The following is a 23,754-nucleotide window of genomic DNA, read 5'->3' as shown; positions in this document are numbered from 1 at the left end:
AACATGTTACGTAACGTTACAAAAGTAATATGAGAAAAACAATTAATAACGTATTAGAAAAGACGATATATTACTATCGCGTGTAGTACTAATAAACGCAGTTCTGTGCTTATTACATGTTAAATTTAAAAATTCTGTCATTATTAATTCCATATTATGTTTCAAAAATATTAATTTCCGACTTGCGTTTTTAAATAAAACTACCCATAGCTTTATTTAACCGTCAATTAAACAAAGTACTTGTACCTATAAAATTACTTCGGCTCTTACCAATGGATCTTTTGTAATAAATATATAAATAATATAATATAATGCAAAAGTAACTTTAAAATAGGATTGACACGTCTAGAGATTAACGTGTACAAACTAACAAACTACGGCTTAATTATAGTTGTAAAGATAAGCATGACGCGGACAACGGATCATGACATCACGAAATAATTACTAATGTGTAGGTAAAACACGCACTTTACAAAGGATATTACTAATTTAATACGACCTTGCTTCAATGTTATCAAAAATATTAACATCATCAAAGCAAAAACTATTAATAAATAAATTAAAATACTTTATTAATAAAATAAAAATAAAATGCGATTTCGAAGTTTATTTAAAGAAAGTCGAGAAGATTTAAAGAGAAACTATGATCGCCGTTATCTAATTTTGAAAGTGAATTTGTCTTTATAATTTTTATTTCTTAATTTTTTTTTTTCAATTTTACAAAACAGTGTTACAGATTATATTACAGAGAATAAAGTTTTATAGATAGTAATATAATATTCAAGTATTATGTTCATTTATTGGTACTTATATATGAGGAAAATATAATTTATAATTCAATTAATTTCTTGGAATAATATTTCCTCACCACGGTTTTACAAGAAAAAAGCGTCATCTCTTATACATTTGTATATTTCACGTAATATGTATATTCACTCCTATATTTTAAAGCGTCATTACTTCTTTTAAAATCCTCATAAATATATGAATAGCATATATTTATTAAAAACTGGCTGCCCGGACAGACTTCGTTCTGTCCAAAGTTAATAGTAATTTTTTTTTAATTTTTCAGTATTATTTTTTTCACAATTTTTTGACAAAAAAGTTCGCTCTACTGTTATTAATTCCAAACCCTGTTTTTTATACATACACATATACTAAAAGGTCAGCAACAATGCGTACGTAAGTAATGGGAAGTGGCTAACGTAGCCTATAGACGCCTGCAATACCACAAGCATCGCAAACACGTTCCTACCCCTGACCCTCTCCAGAAGCTCTGGCCACTTAATCACCACAGGAAAACAATACTTATCGAGAACAGTATTATTTAGCTGTGAACTTCATATATCTGCCATTTATCGTGCGTTTTTTCAACTGATAAAAGTAGTAGGTTCTATGCAACATTATTACCTCAATAAAGTTGTAAAGCTTAATTTTAGGATCTTGTCAAAAGAGGATTAGTTTAAGATTTAGCCTCGGAATACTCGTATATCTTTATTTGAAAATACTAATCTAGCTATGACCTTAATTTTATTGGTTTGCTATTTCAGTCTCTAATGATTTGGCTATAAAGGTTACGATTGCTTAGATGTAATGAAGTATATTAAAGCTACGGATTTATATTATGCTTAGCCAACATATTTTAGATTAAGGAATACCTAATGTTAGGATAAATTAACTCTAATTTCATCAAGTACGTACCTTAATGTATGAATTACTACACAAATATAAAAGGTCATTAATTTAGTTAAATTAAAAGATAAAAGTGAACGTTTATCTTCAAAGCTATTCTTTTTTTTAAAACAGGATATTTTTTTTATTAAATAGACGCCTACGAATATTCTACAACAAAAAAAAAAATTAGTATTTATTAATGTTGTACTTTGATAAAAAAATAGTACGAAATATAATTGTGTTTCCTCGCAAACGAAAAAAAAAACCGACTTCAATTACATCGACGAGTAGTACAACGTAGATTGACGAAAAAATAGTCAAGTAACTGCGCGTTATCAAAGATTACTCAAAAAGTAGTTATCAGATCTCAATAAAATTTATATGTGACAACATGACAAACATCAGCTTTCGATTAAATTAAAAATTATTAAAATCGGTACATCCAGTAAAAAGTTATTGCGGATTTTCAAGAAGTTCCCTCGCTTTCTCTGGGATCCCATCATCAGATCCTGGTTTCCTTATCATGGTACCAAACCAGGGATATCCCCTTTCCAACAAAAAAAGAATTATCAAAATCGGTACACCCAGTAAAAATTTATTGCGGATTTTCAAGAATTTCCCTCAATTTCTCTGGGATCCCATCATCAGATTCCTTATCATGGTACTAAACTTGGGATATCTCCTTTCCAACAAAAAAAGAATTATCAAAATCGGTATATCCAGTAGAAAGTTATGCGGTATAAATACAACGTAGGTCGACGAAAAAAGCGTCAAGTAAAAACGCATTATTAGATATAGCTCGAAAAGTAGTTGTTAGATCTCAAATAAATTTAAATGGGACCAATTGGCACACACCAGCTTTCGATTAAAAGAAAATTCGTCGAAATCGCTCCACCCAGTCAAAAGTTCTGATGCAACATACATAAAAAAAAAAAAAAAACAGTCGAATTGAGAACCTCCTCCTTTTTTGGAAGTCGGTTGAAAATTCCAAAATAGAGATACAGTCTTCTATTTCTAAAATAAAACCATTGTATTGTAAATAATATATAAAATAATACAGGTATGTATTACCGTGTATTTTGTAAAACCTTCCATGTCAAAATGCTTATCTTTTAATGCATGTATTTTAATGCGTTCGGCGTTCCAAATACCAATCGTTTTACAAACAAAACGGCCTAAAGGTCCGATTAACTAAATACCTTACTGGAGCTAATGCGTTCCAAATTCTTCCACCATAATTCGTTAAAACTTAATTTTAAAGAATTTAGCAAGGACGTCGATTAACTGAACTTTAATACAATGTTATTTGGTACACAAATTAAGTGTGACGAAGTTATGAATGAAATAAACTAAGGTCAAACATTTGTCGAGTTGATTGAAAAAATATACATACTTATTTCAAGATTTTATTTGAGGATGTTAGTTAGCTTTACAATGGGTTAATAGCAACAAATGAGTGCTAAGGTTCTAAGGCCAGGTATTAATTGTTAACTATCATATTTGCGCGTATGTTTAGTATGTTTATCTCTATATGTTAATTTGATTTAAGATAATCATCATTATTATAGGACGTTCACTGCTTAACGTAGACCTCGTCCGAGTCGAGTGACGATTCATAATTGTTCTTTGAAAATAAACTGACAAATATATACTTTTTAAGTAAACGAAAGATTTTAAAGTTTCTCCATGACATTTTAACAAATAAATTTATCTTAAAATCTCTCTTATCTCATCTCTTCTCTCATACGAGCAAGAGGTGTGTCATATTAATCTCTCTCACGTAGGACCGGTCCACAGTCGGTTTGTGGAACGAAGATTTCACCTGTGATACTGGTGAGACGTAAAGATGTTTAAACTTAGTCATCCAGCGCATGCGTTAACTGTAAACGTTTAGCATTTTACTGTTGGTAACGCAATAGAACAATATATTTAAATATCGTATTGTCTATGTCTTGTTTTACTGAATACTGTTTCTTAAATATAATAGTTTGTTCGGTCTATTAAAAAAAAAAGATGCAATGAAGATTTAAATCTACATTAGTATTATATAAAGCTGATAAGTTTAGGTTTTTTTTTAACGCGCTAATCTCATAAACTACACGGTCGAATTGAAAAATTCTTATTGTGTTGAATAGCCCATTTACCGTGGAAGGCTATAGGCTATTTTTTCTAAAATTAACGCGGGTGAAACCGCGTGGCACGGCTGGTTAAATATAATTAGAAATTGGAACACGTAATTTTTTTTTAAAGTTATGAAGGTGAGAAACTTGTCTAAAGTGAATTAGTTTTTGTGTTCGTTTACATAATGCTTGAGAAAATACATAACAAATGCTACAAAAAAAATTACAATTTAAAAAGGTTACCCTTCTGATAATAAACAGATATTAACAATATTGATAGCAAATAGATAAGGTTGCATTTACAACTTGTCTAATAACGTACGAAGTTGTAAACATAGGTATACGAACCATATGTATAGCAAGTCCAGAGCGACAACAGTGGACGGCGAGCATGAGACGTAGTCTCCGATTATTATCGAGAAAGTAACGCGTCAATATATTTGTAACCGAGAATCACGCCGTTTTGCGATATTTACGATTAGTTTATTCTTGCTAATAAGAGTATATTGTCAAAACTTTCTTCCCTCGTCTTAATTTCCTTTTCAAATTGCTTCTTAACTATAACTTATGTTCATTTTTAACCGACTTCCAAAAAAGGAGGAGGTTCTCAATTCGACTGTATTTTTTTTTTTTAATGTATGTTACATCAGAACTTTTGACCGGGTAGACCGATTTCGACAAATTTTGTTTTAATCGAAAGGTTTTGTGTGCCAATTGGTCCCATTTAAATTTATTTGAGATCTAACAACTACTTTTCGAGTTATATCTAATAATGCGTTTTTACTTGACGCTTTTTTCGTCGACCTACGTTGTATTATACCACATAACTTTCTACTGGATGTACCGATTTTGATAATTCTTTTTTTGTTGGAAAGGGGATATCCTTAGTTTGGTACCATGATAAGGAAACCAGGATCTGATGATGGGATTCTAGACAAATCGAGGGAAACTCTCGAAAATCCGCAATAACTTTTTACTGGGTGTACCGATTTTGATAATTTTTAATTTAATCGAAAGCGGGTGTTTATCATGTGGTCACATATAAATTTTATCGAAATCTGATAACTACTTTTTGAGTAATCTTTGATAACGCGTAGTTGCTTGACTATTTTTTCGTCGATCTACGTTGTATTACTTGTCGATGTAATTGAAGTCGGTTTTTTTTCGTTTGCGAGCAAACACAATTATTTCTTTTATCTTGTAAGGTACATACTTAAAACTAAGAACAATTTAAAAAAAACCACCTGATGTTTTTAAAAAAATTTTTGTACACAATATATTTAGGTATAGTGCCAGTCTGGACTCTTAAATCTTTAAGTAACCCTTAAGTTAGTTAGCATTTAATATTAGAATACTGTCAAATTAAACTTAGAAATCTATATAATTATTAATACGTGAAGCAAAAACTTCGTACCCATTTTTAAGAAAATTGCGCTGTCGGAGGAGTGTGAAATTTCGTATATTTATAGTTTATATAGAAAAGGAGTGCGGAATCCTAATCAACCTATTATGTACTCTTAGGTTGATTGTCAGTCTTTAATCAAATTAAAAATTAAAAAAAAAAAAGTTCTTTATTTTCATAATTTTTTAGTTTTCTTTAATTTAAATTTTTAATTATGGTCGAATTTCGACCTTTGGGCGACCACTAGTTAGTAATTATTATGTTAAAACGAATAATGTCTCAAGACACAATCAGTATGTCGCGTTTTTATCTCTCGTGCGACGCGTTTCTTAATTCTACACTTACGCATGTTTCTTGTTTTTACATTATTCAATAATCACACGTTCCATTCAAGATCATTGCATGACTCGGTTGAATTATTTATGCCTTGCAACGAAATTGACGTCTTACACAACACGTTCGATTTGTCGCGAAATTGTACATTAATCAAGTACTTGAAAGGCTGTTATTGTTTCTACATTGGAGTAGTATTAATGATGAAACAAATATAGCCTAGTCTTATAAACCAAAATAAGAATATATTTTAGGAAGATAATTTTACGAATGTTTTTGAATCGTCATAAACTTGACTGGAATCTAAGAAGAGACGACAGCCAAACGCGCAATGAACAAAAGAAATGAAAATGAAATGAAAGAAATGAAAGAAAAAAAAAAAAAGAAATGAAACAACAATAAACAATTCTTAAACCTATATTATCCGTTAAATACTACTGTTTTGACATATATACATATAGTAAAATATACCAAAACGAAAAAGGTTTAATTTTTGCCTTTGAGAAGCAACCGTTATAATTGTTCATAGCAATTAAGAACATAGACAGGAAAACAGAATTTCATGAAAAGTATGTAAGGAAAATCAAGTATGTACGGAAAATTTCATGAAAAGGAATTTAACAAAGTAAAATGTCTCTCCTAAATCAACGCTACGTATCAAACGTATACGTTAAAATATTAATTTTCAATACTTCATATTAGCAGCGGAAATTCATGAAATCACATCCCGTGTCATGAAATAAAGTGGAACAACGAAGAAAGAGAAAATAATAATTTGTCAAACGATAAATCACAAACCAAAGCGAAATTTATTGAAATAAAAACTAAACCACAAAACAAATTGCTAGAAATCTATTATTATTTAACTTTTCCAGTGACTAACTAAAAAAAAATTAAACAAAATTTCAAAAAAAAATATTAAAAGGTCGTGTTAAATTCCTTAAACTTAAATTATAATTTTTTAATGACACAAAATATTTTTTCTTACAGTAATTAAATCTCAATCTTTCACATGATACTACTCGTATACCTTTATAGGAGACATAAGAGTAACAAGTATTAAATTATACATAGACCTTTTTTAAGATCAAATAAAAGCGCGAACTAAATATGAAAGAAAAAAGCTCTTTTTGTGAATTTACTACACTTTAGAAATTTAAAAATCATTGTAATATTTTTTATACGAGTATCATTTTAATCAATATAATAAGAATATACTACGTCCCATAAAGAATCATTGCCTTACATGCCTTTTTTTACAGATCAATGTTTACATGTCTAAGCAGATAGAATAAAAACGATGATGATATAGAGTCAGTAAATATTTTTAAGAATGTATCTATATATAACATATACACTGTATTATATTTGTGTGTATGTATCGTATGATGTATGAATATTATATTACATTTGCGCTCTCTTCCCACCACTTTTTCCTAAACTACCATCATTAAAGGTTGCCTGGAAGAGATCGCTATAAGCGATAATGCCGCCTTTACATACATTATTTGTTTTGTATCAATTATTTATTATATATTTATTTCTAATTATTTGTTATTGATTTAACAAATAATTAAAAATAAATATATACATTATACACAATGATAAACAATATCGATTATATTATTTCTTTCATCTAAATTGGAAACTTTGTCAAAGTGTGGTAACGCGTGGGGTTCAAGGCTTGACGCCTCGCGGTTCGGAAACCGTGAGCGAAGGTCTTAATATTTCCTTGCATTGTTAACCAACTTAACATAATCAATTTGGCGATAGCATTGATTCTCATAATAGGAACATTCTTCATACCACATAGTATTATTATAGATGCGTTAATTTGAATGTACGGATTTTTGTTAATCAACAACACCTAATCAACTATACGGATCGTAATGAATTTGCAACAAAGACAGGTTAAAGTCTAGAATAGGACAAGATTACTTATTTATCGTAGAAAATATACAATTCCACGCGAATGAACATCGAACACGAGTTGTATGAGTGTATGTCTAAACTAAGTATAAAAAATAAATCATCAATTTTCAGTCCAACAATTATTCAATTAATAAACTGAATAATGCACCTGTTTCAACGATTATATAACTTATAATTTTTTACCTTTGTATTTATAAAGGTTAGTTGCCTACATATCTTATATGTATAAAATACTGCTGAAAACATTTCAATGATAACAATATATTATAAAATGTATATATTTCTTAAACAAAATTGAGACAGGTTCGCCTGCAATATATCTATGTAATCACATTTTAATAACTCATAACGACCTCAAAAATAATGGAGGAAGCAATTATCAATAATAAATCTTACAAAACGTTCACATTCTTATAATGATATCAACCTTGATAGTAAAGTATGAAGACATGTGTCTTATCACTTAGCGTGGTAGCGACGATTTGAACGTGACCAATCTTTAAGCTGTTGCCTTGATAGAAAACGGTATAGACCTAGCACGTACCTAGTTGATACAGGTTTAGTTCTAAGGCTGCCAAATCACTAACTCTAAATCATATTTTCTGACTTTAAACGTTACACCTTTATAATTCCAATCAGTTCTTTTAGCGTTATTATACCAACGTCATTTAATTAATATATCTTCTGAAAATATTGAGTACGCACAGTAATGTGAGAGGATTGAATGTTACGTAATTTTATTTATATTTTAATTTTTTCAATCTTGGGATAGTTATACGAGTGAGATGACTAAGTAAATAAAATACGTAAATCGTTATAGACAGTCGCATTCAAATTCGAGCTAGTACCGTTGAGTTATACAATATTAAATTAGTTTAAAATTTATTCGCATTAAACATTGGATAGTGAAACATTACACTGTGAACTTTTTCGCTTCAGGAGAAATAATAAAGTATACTGTTTAAATTTCACTCCTCAAGAGTCGGTTGCCTAGCAATTAATTAATTCGCTTCAGCCTGAAATATCCCACTACTGGGCATAGGCCTCTTTCCCCATGCAGGAGAAGGATCAGAGCTTAATCCACCACGCTGCTCCAATGCGGGGTGGCGGATATATTCCCTACTAGGAGTAACGATCGCTATCACGAGTACATGACAACAACCGGGACCGACGGCTTAACGTGCTCTCCGAGGCACGGTGGTGAGACCTACTAGGACTACACAAACACTCAGACCACGGCAAATCCTGTATGGCCAATACAAATGTTTGTCATTTGCAGGGATCGAACCCGCAACCGCCAGCGCAACAGCTACAATCCATGGCTGTGACCGCTGCGCCAACGCGGCGACGTTAAATTAATTTATTTACGGGCTGTTACCAAGATTTAAACGTACACAAAATTTTTACATCATAATATGAAATAAAATTTTAAAACTTTGTTGGTTAACGATTTTGTAATATGAAGAGTAATAATAATTGTGAGACGTGTCTTATGTCATATTTAAATTGCAAAATTTATGTGAAAGTACGATTTAAAAAATGTGACGTAATTTCTTTTTTGCGTTTATGAAATGTCAACAACCCTAATATGATAGTATGACATAAAATAACGTTTTATGGCAAATAGTTCAAGCAACGTTGATCCTTCAATAGTAAGTCACGATTGTCGCGTGCAACGCTATATATCAATTTAATTTAAATTACTGTTATATCTTTGAAGTTAAACTTCTTTACGAACGCTTGACTTTGGGAGCTGGTGAATACGTGACGAGATCGTTATGAATAGTGTGATCGGGCGAGGCGAACGGAAGTTGAGAGGGAGATATAAGTTAGTGAGATAGAAAGATAGGGAGTTACGTTTCGTTAGTTTTACTTCAGTCGTGTGATCTTTAAGCACACTCGTTTTTTTTTCATATATTTGTCTTTTTATATACATTTTTTAATTCTCATACTGTAAATTAGTCAGCAGAACCTTTTTTTTACTATCAACACTACAATTTCTATACAACATACTTTATATTATACTAGCTTCTGCCCACGACTTCATTCGCGTGGAATAGCATGAATTCTGTCATTTTTGCGAAAGTTTTGTTTACGCAGTGGAAGCTCTCAAAAGGGACAAAAAACCCCATTTTAAAACATTCTTCATTCGTGCTCAGCTCCTGTAGGTCTTAGCGTGATTATATATAGCCTTCCTCGATAAATGGGCTATATAACACTGAAAGAATTTTTCAAATCGGACCAGTTGTTCCCGAGATTAGCGCGTTCAAACAAACAAACAAACAAACAAACTCTTCAGTTTTATAATATTAGAATAAATCAGCACATCATAATAAAGTCAAGGCAAAATCAAATAAACTAGCTCATCGGAACCGAAAGTTAAACGATTACTAAAATAACTATTTGTTTCTACTTTAATCAGAATAATTAATTTGTTACCAAACATAAAAATAATTTAATTTTAAATATGACCTCATTGTCTAGAATTAATTGTTATACAAACCACGTACAACCGCGTCCTAGACCTTCGAATTAACATTATATTCACACCGTCCTAAATACTTGACGGGTCTTGTATCGCTTCTTGTAAGGCGTGTCACTCAAACTGAATGTATGATGGGAAATTAGAGCCGTACTTTCGAAGAAACCTTCATTTGACCCGGAGGAAATGTCTGCTACGTTGTAAAAGGTCGCCTAGTATATAAAGGACGTAAGTCAATTAATAATATCATTAAATAATGCTCTTTATTTTATTAAAGTATACAAAGGCTACAAGGTTTTCGTGTGTAAAAAAAAATATTAAATTAATATATTATATAATATTAGGTTCTTTATCTGTTGACCGTGAATTAAAAAAAATGTTTTAATATAATATTGCGATCACCTTCCTCTTTTTTATACTTTTATCTTTATACATACGTATAAACGAGCTATATTTATTAAATAAATAAATATCCATAGAATACCCACACGGTCGTTTGTTCCTAAAGTAAGCAACTTAATGCTTGTGTTATAGGTAACAGCCGACTGGTATATAGCTACTTTTTTTTCGATAAACCTACTTGTAAATAATACATATATAAATATATAAATAAATATTTATATTACACCCAGACTCGGGGTGGGAATCGAACCCACAACCCTCGGAGCAGAAAGCAGAGTCACTACAATCTGCGCCAACGGGCTAGTCAAGTTATTATATACCTAAATTTCCTCTTTATTTAATACTGATACAACGATTTATGTATATTGATTTTCATTGAACTAATTAATTACTTAGGAATTAAGTAGTTATAATTTTTAATTGAGATGAAACATTAACAACATTGTTACAAACACAAGTTAAAAACAACACAAATAAAACAACTTGCACAACTACACTATCCAAAAAAATAAAAATTAAACTCGATGTCAATTTAATGTTTATAAAACAACAATCAATTAAATACAAACATGTCATTAGTGCAAAATTTTGCATATTGTACGTCTTACAAAACAATCATATTTGTCCTGTCAACTCACAAAGAAGATAAAATCAAAGATTGATGCCTAAAGAAACTTCGTCCATGGAAAGTAAAATTAATGATAAATAATTGTAGTGGCGATCTATTATCTATTCGTAATGCGTAACTTTCTAGGCTAAAGAGTCAACAGTGGAGCGCAGGTTAAATTCTCGAGAATGCCTTTCACACTGGTTTTCTGGGGTGATTATTTTACTCAACGCGCATCTAATTTTACTATTAATTTTAAATATTAATAGTCGACGATTTTGGATATTACATTTGATGTTTAAAAGTTTAGATGGTAATGATAATTTAATGTCTTATAGAGTTATGAAATAAATTGTTAGTGATACAAACAATTTCGGTGATAACTACATTATTAGTAACAGCTAATGAATAACTAAGGAAAAAACTTTAAAACGTTACATTTCGATGACTAAATTTTAAAATTCCTTAAGTACTTAAATCGGCCTAAAATTTCAAGAAAAATCATCACTGTGTGGCGTCGATATTCCTGTATTATCCGTTAAATTTTAGAAAATACTGTAACCCGGTTTCACGACGAATATTGAAAGTACAAAATTTAGTTTATAGACATATTTATTTGTGTATTTAATTGGAATACAAATAAAATAGATAATAATGTGCAATGAAAAGTATTAAAATAAGTTAAAACGAAATGAATAATTAAATTAGCACACATACAAACGTAGCCATACTTTTTCTATTAAAGATTCCATAGAAGAAGATAGCGAAAATAATGGTCTAAGATGATTTGAAAACGTAATGGTTACGCAGTTATACACCTTGGTACCGTACACTACACTACTATGCTACACTACTTCAACCAAACTATGCTTATAGACAAGCTAAATTAACCTATGTACGTAGGTGTTTTAGGGTCATAATTGCTAAGCTTTTACTTGTTTGCGCTCCAATAGCCTCTAATCATTACCATGAAACTGTGTGTAATTAGGATAAACACGATGATTAATACATTGTACTCAATTTTAATGTAGTGGTGAGTATTTGACGTCTCATTACTAGGATTGATTAAATTGAAACGTTTTTTTTTTTAAAACAAAAACAAGCTTTTGTAAAAAAAATATTTTAGTCTTTTTAGTGATGATATGTGCTATGGTTATTTAAATAAGTTTATTGAACAAAATTATTCTAAAAACCTGAGTAAATTTCTTTAACAGTTCCATGAATATTTATTAATTATTTATATAGCGTGAGGCAATTTTTATATAACGATTTGCAAAAAGCGTAATTCCATAGAACTGCATACCATGAATTGAGTTAATTATAGGATAAGTAAAGATAATTTACCGCTAAATAGTTCGTGATCATTTGAAAGAGTTTAAGCATGTTTAACATGAATTTCTCTTTATTTGCATTAATAAAAATAGACATTTCAAAACAGAAGAAAGTACATATGAAAAGTAATGCCAAATCACTTCCTATAAATATCTATGTACAAGGGAAAATGGAATCACGAATTGTAAGCCACAATATATCTTGGAGAGAAAAAAGAAATAAGAAGAACTTGGCAAGACTGTCCTTTATTCCTGTTTAAACAAACACCAAACTTGATATAAAATGGGACCTTAAAATGATTTTAGGAGAACTTATAGTTATTACTTGGTATATGTTACAATGTACTTTAGTAAAATTGCTTACCTGTAGGCGGTCGCTCCTTGGGATAACAGATTCGGAACAATCCCCGCGTCCTCGTGTAGAAGTAGTACTTGCTATTTAGGCTCTCTAGTATGGACTGCGAGTTTACATCTGTGTGATCCGTCACATAAGTCTGAAACAACAGAAGAGAGACTTAAATACAGTTTCTTCATGAACAATTCTGCTTAATCGTGACACACGCGTCTTCGTAATTTTTAACCGACTTCCTAAAAAGGAGGAGGTTCTCAATTCGAATGTATGTTACATCAGAACTTTTGACTGGGTGGAGCGATTTCGACAAATTTTCTTTTAATCGAAAGGTGGTGTGTGCCAATTGGTCCCATTTAAATTTATATGAGATCTAACAACTACTTTTCGAGCTATATCTAATAATGCGTTTTTACTTGACGCTTTTTTCGTCGACCTGCGTTGTATTATACCGCATAACTTTCTACTGGATGTACAGATTTGAATAATTCTTTTTTTGTTAGAAAGGGGATATACCTAGTTTAGTACCATGATATGGAAACCAGGATCTGATGATGGGATCCCAGAGAAATCGAGGGAAACTCTTGAAAATCCGCAATAACTTTTTACTGGGTGTACCGATTTTGATAATTATTTTTTTGTTGAAAAGGGGATATCCCTAGTTTGGTACCATGATATGGAAACCAGGATCTGATGATGGGATCTCAGAGAAATCGAGGGAAACTCTTGAAAATCCGCAATAACTTTTTACTGGGTGTACCGATTTTAATAATTTTTAATTTAATCGAAAGCTGATGTTTGTCATGTGGTCACATATAAATTTCATTAAGATCTGATAACTTCTTTTTGAGTAATCTTTGATAACGCGCAGTTACTTGAGTATTTTTGCGTCGATCTACGTTGTATTACTCGTCGATGTAATTGAAGTCGGTTTTTTTTCGTTTGCGAGCAAACACAATTATTATATTTGTTTTGAATTTCAAACAAGTTATTTCAAATATATTTCGTAAAATTATATGATGCTCATAAAATTAAAATAATAATTTAATGTAGCGGCTATGTTTTTTGTCAAAAGAACAGAGTAAAATTGTAGGTTAATAATAAGACTTATACCTATAGTCTATAAAAACAGACACAAAAAATGTACACTTCGCATGTGTTTAAATGTTTTTTACTATACATTAACACACCACACCTTGACTTGCCACACATTATATATACATAGATATGTAACTCGAATTTGTGCTTATTAATAAAATACCCACTCCTAATTCCAACAAGTAACTACGGAAAGATTTATATGAAAAGGTCAAAAAATTCAAGACAAGAACAAAATGAGAAATAAATAATGATGAATGAGACTATCCGCGAGAACGAAAGTAACCGACATAGCCCACAGAATTAGCAAGTTGAAGTGGCAGTGGGCTGGTCACCTGTGTCGAAATTTGTTTACAATGTCAAAAATTCACAACTAAAGCTCTGTTGTTTTCAATACAAGCCGAACTATCAAAGGTAATTTAATATCAAAGGTTTATGTGTGTGATCTTAAGTGAAGGCTACAAAACGAAAATAATACAAAAATTGAATATGAAGTTCGGGTACGACAACGCACGCCGCTGCACGATCTCCTTACCATGATAATACACTTTTCGCAGTTTGCGCTTCTTTATTTGGCGCCAAAACAAAAATAAATTTAAGTAATAAAATAACTAGTTGTCAGTTTGGACGGAAATCGTAAATTACACAGAAGTAAATAACATCACACACACGATAATATGATATACAAGATCGCCCCAAAAAGGTAACTGGTAACTTAGTTTCAATTAAATCAAAACTTTTTTTTTTTTATTAGATAAAATATATCTATACTAATATTACAAAGCTGAAAAGTTTGTTTAAACTAGTTAATCTAAGGATCTACTGGTTCGAATTGAAAAATATTTTTGTGTTGGAGAGCCCATTTACCAAGGAAACCTATTTCTACTATAGGCTTTACTACTCTGGCTATTTTTATGATCAAATGGAACCGCGGGGCACAGCTAGTTACATATAATTTAATAAAGAAACTATTTGTATTCACGGCACATCGGTCACTAGCGGTTGTACATAAAACTTAAAAATATTCTTTTATTTTTGTCATGATCTGGTGGAGATAGAGGCGGCGAACCGGTCTCATTCCTGACCATCACTTAGGGGCGGAGATAATTGATTATACACAAGATCAACCTGCGCACTAGAGGGAAAGGTAACTTATTCTACATTTAATAAGCAAAGGAATCTTTTACATTTACTTATGTTATTTCATAGTTTTGTGGTTTAATAATGTATAATTAAAATAGCTTAGCCGGGGAACTTCGTACAGTAAAATAATTTTTACTATTTGATGAAGTCGTTCGAAAGTTATGCGCGTACATAAATTTCGGCTGTTTTTTTTTTTTTTGTATACGTTTTAGCGGACCCGGCAGACGTTGTCCTGCCCGGAACACAGCTACCAAATTAGATTGCTGACATACCGATAGCAGCGCCATCTACCTGGTCGAATTGTGTTTTCATTTTTTCAAACCATCCATGAACACAAAAAATATACGTAAAATTGTTTAACCAAATCGGTTCAACTTTTTAGGAGGAGTACAGTCACAAACACACGCACAGAAGAAATAATTATATATATATTAGGCATAGGTGAACATAGATTTGTCACTTCTATAAAAAGTAAACCGAAATGAAACAGCGTATATCCACATGTATCCTCTTTACTTTCATATTAGGAATGTTACTTAATCCACTACACTGCTCCACTCCCTACTGAGATAAGTTATATTTAACGAAAATATCGGTACCAGGTGTCTATGACAAAAACCGGGACAACGGCAGAGACGAGTACTTGAACACGACCTACGATTACAAAAAACCAGAGAAGCAAATAATATTTAAACAAATATACGAGCTTACTGTAGTAGTAAGTATTGCTCTTACAAACAACATGTCAAAAACATTTAAGTAGAACATAATACATGCTTTTCCTAGATGAAAGCTATTTTATTAGATTCTTAATTATTGTTCATTTTTTCGTCTATTTTTCTTTATTTATTTATTTATTGTTTCGATTAAAGAAAAATATGAATAGTTATATAATAACAGTAACTAAAAACCCTTATCCTCTGTTCCCCAGGAGCTCTGGTCACCTTACCCACCAACGGGAACACAACACTGCTTGAAAACAATATTATTTAGCTGTGATCGTCTGTAAGATCGAGGGTTAAGATCTGCTCCATATCTGAGCAGGAAATTTCCTACTATACCTCAGTTAGTGATACAGTTTTAGTTCGTATTAAGGAAGTTCTTGCGGGACAATAAATTGATTTCATAGTAAACATGATTATTGTTTTATAGTACTATAAATAAATAATAATAAGTCGCAAATTTTCCGCTAGTGGAATTATTATTTCAGTGTTGCAAAGGGACTTTTAAACAACTACTTCTGTCTTACTATTAAATAAAATAGTTGGAATAAAAAGCGATTTAATGCCTAGTAGCATTATCTCCTAATTCAACCTTTATTCCAAACAGTAAAAAATATAAATTATTATCATAAACATCTAATAACGACCATTACGCTTGGTAGAGAACTTATCCAATAACAACATTTAGCGTTTAGAAGCGCTTTCAGTTTCGTTAAGCTCAAACAAACAATTCGATTGTAAAAGCTCTGTTTTTTCTAAACCTCTGGACAAACTTATCGTATAATCAATTCTATTATTTTTCACCTTGCACGCAATAAAGGTTATTTCCACCGGAAATTTAGATTTTGAGACTTTAACGGAATAACCGTTTGGAGTAAACCTTGTAACCATTTAGATTAGCAATGAAGCTAGCTAAGAATTTGAACAATATAGACAGCGTACACCGTCCATTCACACGATGGCAATTATTTACCGTCGCTTAAACAGTGGTTAAATTACATCAGTTGAAGCCACAGAGAAGCCGTATTAGTATGTTGGTGGATGAAGGGATAAAGGAGAGAGAGAGATGAAAAAGGAAGGGAATGTAGTGACTTCCGGATTTGTTATATACTGTACGAAAGTTAGATTATTCGCAACGAATTTCATTAGAAACCACATGGATGCAAGTCATTTGTATATAAGCTAAGTCATAGGTTATAAGATACAGTGAAATTCTTGTCATATTTAAAACAATTTTACAAGGAAATAAAATGTTTCAACACAAATTTGATCTTTATCATAGTATATATCTCGTATTTCCAGTTTTATATAGAACAAATTTATAACAAAGAATTAAATATATCGAAATATTTAAAAATTAATTTTATTATAAATTATAATGAAAATTGGTTATAGTTTCAACATTCCATAGATACAAACAGTTAGTTACAAAGTGAAATAACAAGAAAGAAGAAAAATGAAAGGGAAGTGATTGTAGGCTTAGATTAAATATTTAAATGAAATAAAACATGTTAGTTTTATTCATAGCTATGGCATTTAGGAGTCATAGTGACAAATTATATCCTTAAATGAAATTTGATTTCGATACATACTAATATAATAAAATAAAAATATATATTCATTTTATAACCGCTCAACCAATATCAACCGCTCTGGTGTAGTGCGTATGTCAAGTAATCACTTAAACAGCGGCGTTTTGCGGGTTCTATTCCCGCTCATCGAGGATATTTTTATTTCTGATATGGACGTCTATCCTTATACCCATAAACAGTACGTTAAGCTGTCGGTCTCGTTGTTGTCATAAATACATTATAGTGATCGTTACTCACAGTAAGGAATATATCCACCAACCAGCAGTGGAGCAGCGTGGTGGATTACGCTCCTACATTCCTACATAGAAGAAGCCTTATGCCCAGCAGTCAAGTGGTACAAACTGAATCGTGTTTATTTAAAATTGAGTCAGTTTAATTTTATATTTAGTACCTAAAGACCTTACTTATCTAAATCATAATAAGTCTATACTTATGAATGATTAATACAACAAAGTATAAGCGTCTCTAGCATCTCTAATTAAAAACTTATTTCATCATCCTCGATATTGAGATCAGTTTAAGTATATATCATGTATAGATAGCATTGTTTGCGCCGGAATTCCGTCAGATAGCTTTGTCATCGGCATTTGTGGAACGTAACAAACGAGTATTAATCGTGAGAAACCGGTAATACGAACGATTAGAAATTCTAGCAAATACCGACATCGACTTTGAATCATTTTCATTTAATGAACAGTTGTATAAAGGCAAAATATATCAATATTGAAAGCGAAATAGTTTTAATTAATATGAGATTTTCTGACTTCAATAGTAACAAAAATTTACGTACACGTTCAGTTAACTAACAGGTACACACATACACAAATGTGTTGTTTAGTTTAGTAAATAAGTATTTTGATAGTCAAAATACTTATTTAAGTTTTATTTTTAATATAGTATTTTTTATATAATTAGGTCGACAAACATGCGTTCAGCTCATCTGATGGTAAGCGATTACCGTAGCTTAAAGACTTCTGCAACATCAGAAGCATCGCAAGAGCGTTGCCGACAACTCCCTATCCCCCTAGGAGCTTTGGTCACCCTACTCTGCACAGGTACACAATACTGCTTGAAAGCAGTATTATTTAGCTCTGATCTTCGTGAAGATCGAGGGTACTGTCCCAGTCGGGTCGCTCTATATTTTGATCAGGAAATTTCCTCCTATTCCATAACTCAAGTTAAGTATAACCAAACATACAATATGCATAATTTACAAAAGGCGCATTAAAAGCGTGGTGCAAACAGACAAGTTAGACATGACACAACATATTTTATGTATAAATCTTTCCAAAGCATTCACTTAATACGGAAAAGAAAATATGGACGTGACTGAAAATATAAATGTAATAGTATCATCATATAATAATTGATTTTGGTTATCACACGATTCCAAGCTAACATTTGTCACGATCGGTAAACATACGTATTATGTATGCTGTCACGGCTTTTACTTGGAAAAGAAAGTGGCTGGCACGCGGCGACAGGTAGTCGACTGCTTGAGTTTTTAAATATTCATGTATACACTATAGCGACCCGACTTGACTCTATTCAGCGTTGTATTTGACTTCCCATCTTTACTTGTTTAAAATACTATTATTCGAACGCCGTAATTCCTAAGATAATGATAAGTTTACCCTTAGAGAATTTTACTATAGAATAATAGTCCTAAAAAAATACATTATCGTATGAAACAAAAATAAAAAACAAAAAGTCGTCTAAAATATACTCGAAATGGCTTTTAAGACTTTACTGATCAAAATTCTATGAATATTTTTGTAATTCTTTTCAACATAGGACTAGCCCGTTGGCGCAGTTTGTAGTGCCTTTTTGCTCCGGTTTGGGTTCGATTCCCACCCCTAATCTGAGTGTAATATATATTTATTTATATATGTATTATTTATATACGTATGTTTATTAAAAAAAGTAGCTATACCAGTCAGCTGTCACCTATAACACAAGCATTAAGTTGCTTACTTTAGGAACAGATGACCGTGTGTGTATGTGGTAAATATTTATTTATTATTATTTATTAGTATTTTTTAAACAAGTACTAGTATGAAACGCTATATTTATCTATATAGTAATATTTATTTTGGCTTGAACTTCTGGAGGCCTATGTCCAGTAGTGGACTGCGAAAGATGTGATGATGATGATGATGATGTGAATATTTATTAAAAAATACAATAAGTACTAAGCTTCAAGGTAATACTACTACGTTGTGGATCAACAGGTTTATAATAAGAATATCTACAGGTGCGTCTGAGAAGACGTAAACAGATGATTCGTTTAAAATTATAAATGCAAACATTCGTAGTTTACTCAAAAATTATATTATTCATGCTACGTACAATTACTTCAATACACGAAATATGAGATTGTCTTTCAGTATGAAACTTTTGTTAATCCAACATACAAAATAAATTGAGGTTTTTTTTAAATAATTTTTTTATCGGATTAATATATTTTTTGTTATTTTAAAATAATTTACCTCTAAATATAATTAAGTAATTTGTACACGGAAACTTTACTGATATATTTAAGATTTTATTGTGATTACTTTTAAATCTTTAATATTTTATTTATAAACATAGAATGAAACTAAATAATTTTTATTAGGTATTTCCTACGGTAAATGAAATTAAATAATTATATATCAGGTATTTCCTACAACAATAAGTTAAAGTATCAAGGTCAACTTGATAATATAACGATAAAGGCAATTTTAAAGGTATTTGAATATAATATAATTGAAAATAAATATAATCCGCAGGGACGAGTAAGTTTTATTAATTTTAATTAAATAAATTGATTTTATATAAAAAAAACTTTTTAATATTTTCTGAAGTACATCCACTTTCTTATCACGCAAGGATTGATTGAGCAATAATTTCGAACCTTATGTAGTGAACTGTGTATACAGATTAAAGGAAAGATGTTAACGAAAACGTACGAAGCAATCATGTCAGAAAAGAACAGCTAATGATAGAATTAAAACTAATTTCATCAGATTTATACCATACTAGCTGGTACACGCGACTTCCATCCACGCGGCTTACCATCAGGTTAGCCGTACGCTTGTTTGCCGACCTAGTTGTATAAAAAAAGTACCTAATATAGGGTCATTGCGCCTGTTCGCGTCCACCGCCCAATTCGCGTCCATTTTACGGATCTCAGTTTCAAAAGTCTCGAAATTAAGTATACTAAGACACCAATAAGTCGAAAAGTAATTACCGGCAATACCTCAATGTATAAGAGGCACGCACGCATAGACAAAAGTTCTGTGCGACCAAGCAATCCCGGGTAAAAAAAATAGTTGTTCAACAAGAGAGCGCGAAGGCACGGAATAATGAGAAGAAAATAGTGGGCAGCGGTTCGTTTGAAGGTAAGTCTTTTATTATTTTATGTCTATTTTGAATACATAGCTGTTTCTAGGCGTTGGTTATGATAAAAGGAATTATAATAATTATGAATTTGCTTATTTTTTTTATAGTTAACAGTTAAAATAAGGTGGACGCGAACTACTACACCGAATTTATAAAACTTCCACTTTGCGTCCGCAATGGACGCAAACTATACCTAAAGGGATTAATAATAAAACTAAATCGCGTCCATTTCTTAAATTAATTCTATAAGTTTAATACATAAAACTAATAACTACAAGTTAATACCTATTCTACTTTGAATGAAATAAGTAATTTCTTTCTTATTTTTTTTCTGTTTAAGATGAGTTCTTTGCAGATAAGAAGAAGAAAAAAAGAACATACACAGAGGAAGATTTAAGGGAAGTTTTGCATGACATTCAAGAGAAGAGGAAATCGGTAAGACAAGCACCTATGCAAAAAATATGCTATTCCGATATTGGACAAAATCAGTGGGTGCAGACCAAGAGGGTACAAAACTTATCTACACAAATAAATAAAATTGGAGTGTCTGTTTGTAATATTAAAGTAACAGCTTTTTACTAAATGCATATTGATTTATACACGGTACATATACCAAAATAAGCAATCTCTTTACTGTATGATGCCCTAATAAGAAGTCAGCTTGAGTATAATGCGGTAGTATGGTCTCCACATGAAGTCAAATACAGTCTCATGCTGGAACATATTCAAAATAAATTCACCAGGTTTCTTTACCTTAGGCTTAATGGCGTGTATCCCTTGTATCCCTTGATGTATTCAACATTGTTTGTATTGGGCATGGTTCGATACAACAAGTTGGAGACTAGGAGAGAGCTGGCTCTGGCAACTTATATTTTAAAATTATTCCGCGGTGTTGTCAATAATCCAGGGTTACTGCAGTGGATAGATTTGAGCGTACCCGATAGGTATCTACAACGAAAGCGGCGACCGAGCTTATTTGCAGTACCCCACGGCAGAACCGAGCTAGTTCGCAACGGACCCCTTGCTCGTTCAGTCAGAACGCTGAACTTGGTGGCTGACACACTAGACCTTTTTTCTTGTTCGTGGAGTGAATTCGCAAAAGTTACTTTGTATATAATATGTTATGAGAATTGAATTTAATGTTTTTATATTTATTAATGTTACATTGTTTTGTTTTTAGTATTATGCTTAAGTCAGCTAATTCTTTTTTAATTATAGTTTAACTTTTTTTTTTCCTTTTGCTTTTTGTCTCCTTTACTATGTCTAATGAATTGGGTTATGCCTGTAATAATAGATGTGAGAAAATAAAATAAATAAATAAATAAAAACATTTTAAGAATGTTTGTCTGTCTGTCTGTTTGCTCCGGCTAATCACTGAAACCACTGGACTGATTTTGAAGGGACTTTCACTGGCAGATAGCTAATGTAATAAGGAGTAACTTAGGGTACTTTTATTTTAGAAATTTATTTATTTTTTAATTTTACTAACAGAACAATATTTTTTTTAATTCCACGCGGATGAAGTCGCGAGCACAGCTAGTATCAAATAAAACCAAGTAACGAAGAAGAAAACATAACGGTATTATTAATATTTAATGCGAATGGAGATATGTGTCCACCTCGTATTTTGTTTCCATAATTATTAATCTAGGCTGATCTTTGTGGTTCTGTGTGCTTACGGCATCAAAGAATATAGCCACCCCCTCTCTTCCCGTGGGTGTCGTAAGAGGCGACTAAGGGATAACATAGTTCCACTACCACCTTGGAACTCATAAAGCCGACCGATGGCGGGATAACCATCCAACTGCTGGCTTTGAAATACACAGGCCGAAGACGGGCAGCAGCATCTTCAGTACGACAATGCCAGCCCTGCGGTCACCAACCTGTCTGCCCAGCGTTGTGACTATGGGCAAAACACAGGAGTGAACTTGTCGAGGCCTATGTCCAGTAGTCGACTGCGAAAGGCTGCTGTGATTGTAATTGCAGGCTGATCCTTTAGATTGCTTACATTCCTTTAAAATTCCTTTTATAGGTGGAATTATTATTTACTTACTAAATACATGGGTACCTAATTTGTTTTTTAATTTTAAGTTCTATCAATGTTTAGAAGAATAAATAGGTGTTTTATTTTCTTTATAGTGATTTATTAATGTTAATATGTTGATTTTTAAATAACTATAATTCTTCAATAAATAAATTATTAAAATCCAACCTCTCTTTACATTATCATAAAAATATCACCTCTTTATTTTTTTTCTAAGCTGGTGGACGCGAAGTGGTCCAGCGGGTGGACGCAAATTGGATTTTATGGACGCAAACTGGGTAAATCGCCTAATTCTGAAGTTTGTATTTAAATAAAATAATAACAAGACGTTTCGAGCAAAACTGAAAATTAATCTTTAAATAGACTATATAACGAACACAGTAAATAAATTTTTCATAGAAATTAGTGCGGGGACATTTTTATTTTCTTCTTCAAACTTGCCAACTGCACTAAGTGGACGCGAACAGGCGCAATAACCCTAGTTTACCGTACGCACAACAGCAGATACCGATCATTTTATTACTACACCTCGATATATCGACATGTAATTTGTAATTACCGATTCCCACGAGCAAGCATTTGTTTGTACTAGATTAACGTAAGTCTAACCCTTGTTGTACTCGTAGGCGACGTTTTTATATCACATTGTCGACAGTGATCGACCATCCGAGCGAGACGTTCCTTCAACTCGAGTTCATCGCTCGTCTCGATGATGTTTATTGAAATAATTGCCGAGAAAATATTCGAATCTTAGAAGTTTTACGATAGATTTATTGATAATAGTTATAATATGTATTAACTTCAAATTGTTAATAAATCAGATCGTGTATTTTTTAAGTGAATTTTGTAAATAAAGTTTTAATTAATTGGGAAACGCATAAAGCCTTAAATGCAATAGAAAGGTTAAGGAAAATTTCATGATAAGGTACAAAATAATTACAACGTTTATATACTGTGTAGAGCAGAAAAAAATAAATAAACATTTATAAACTAAACGTAAGGTCTAAACCAGGGATATTCCGGTATGGGTTATTTACCTTTATAAAACGGTACTTATCGAATCAAAATAACGGTAAGAGAATCATTCGGTAACCGAATCATATCGGTAATACAGTATCGAAATAAACCGGTAGTAGGCA

At 31.5% G+C, this 23,754-nt stretch overlaps 1 protein-coding gene across 1 annotated transcript in view; it reads right to left on the bottom strand.

The window, feature by feature from the left end:
* The window catches only part of LOC123657386, a 54,853-nt gene that overhangs the window by 18,818 nt on the left and 12,281 nt on the right, over window positions 1–23,754 (bottom strand). The window contains exon 2 of the mRNA XM_045592939.1: window positions 12,648–12,777. Within this exon, the coding sequence (XP_045448895.1) occupies window positions 12,648–12,777 (130 nt within the window). The remainder of the gene's footprint in view (window positions 1–12,647; window positions 12,778–23,754) is intronic.

Source organism: Melitaea cinxia, chromosome 10 (assembly GCF_905220565.1).
Source record: "Melitaea cinxia chromosome 10, ilMelCinx1.1, whole genome shotgun sequence".
Taxonomy (NCBI): domain Eukaryota; kingdom Metazoa; phylum Arthropoda; class Insecta; order Lepidoptera; family Nymphalidae; genus Melitaea; species Melitaea cinxia.
This window is presented reverse-complemented; position numbering and strand designations above follow the sequence as displayed.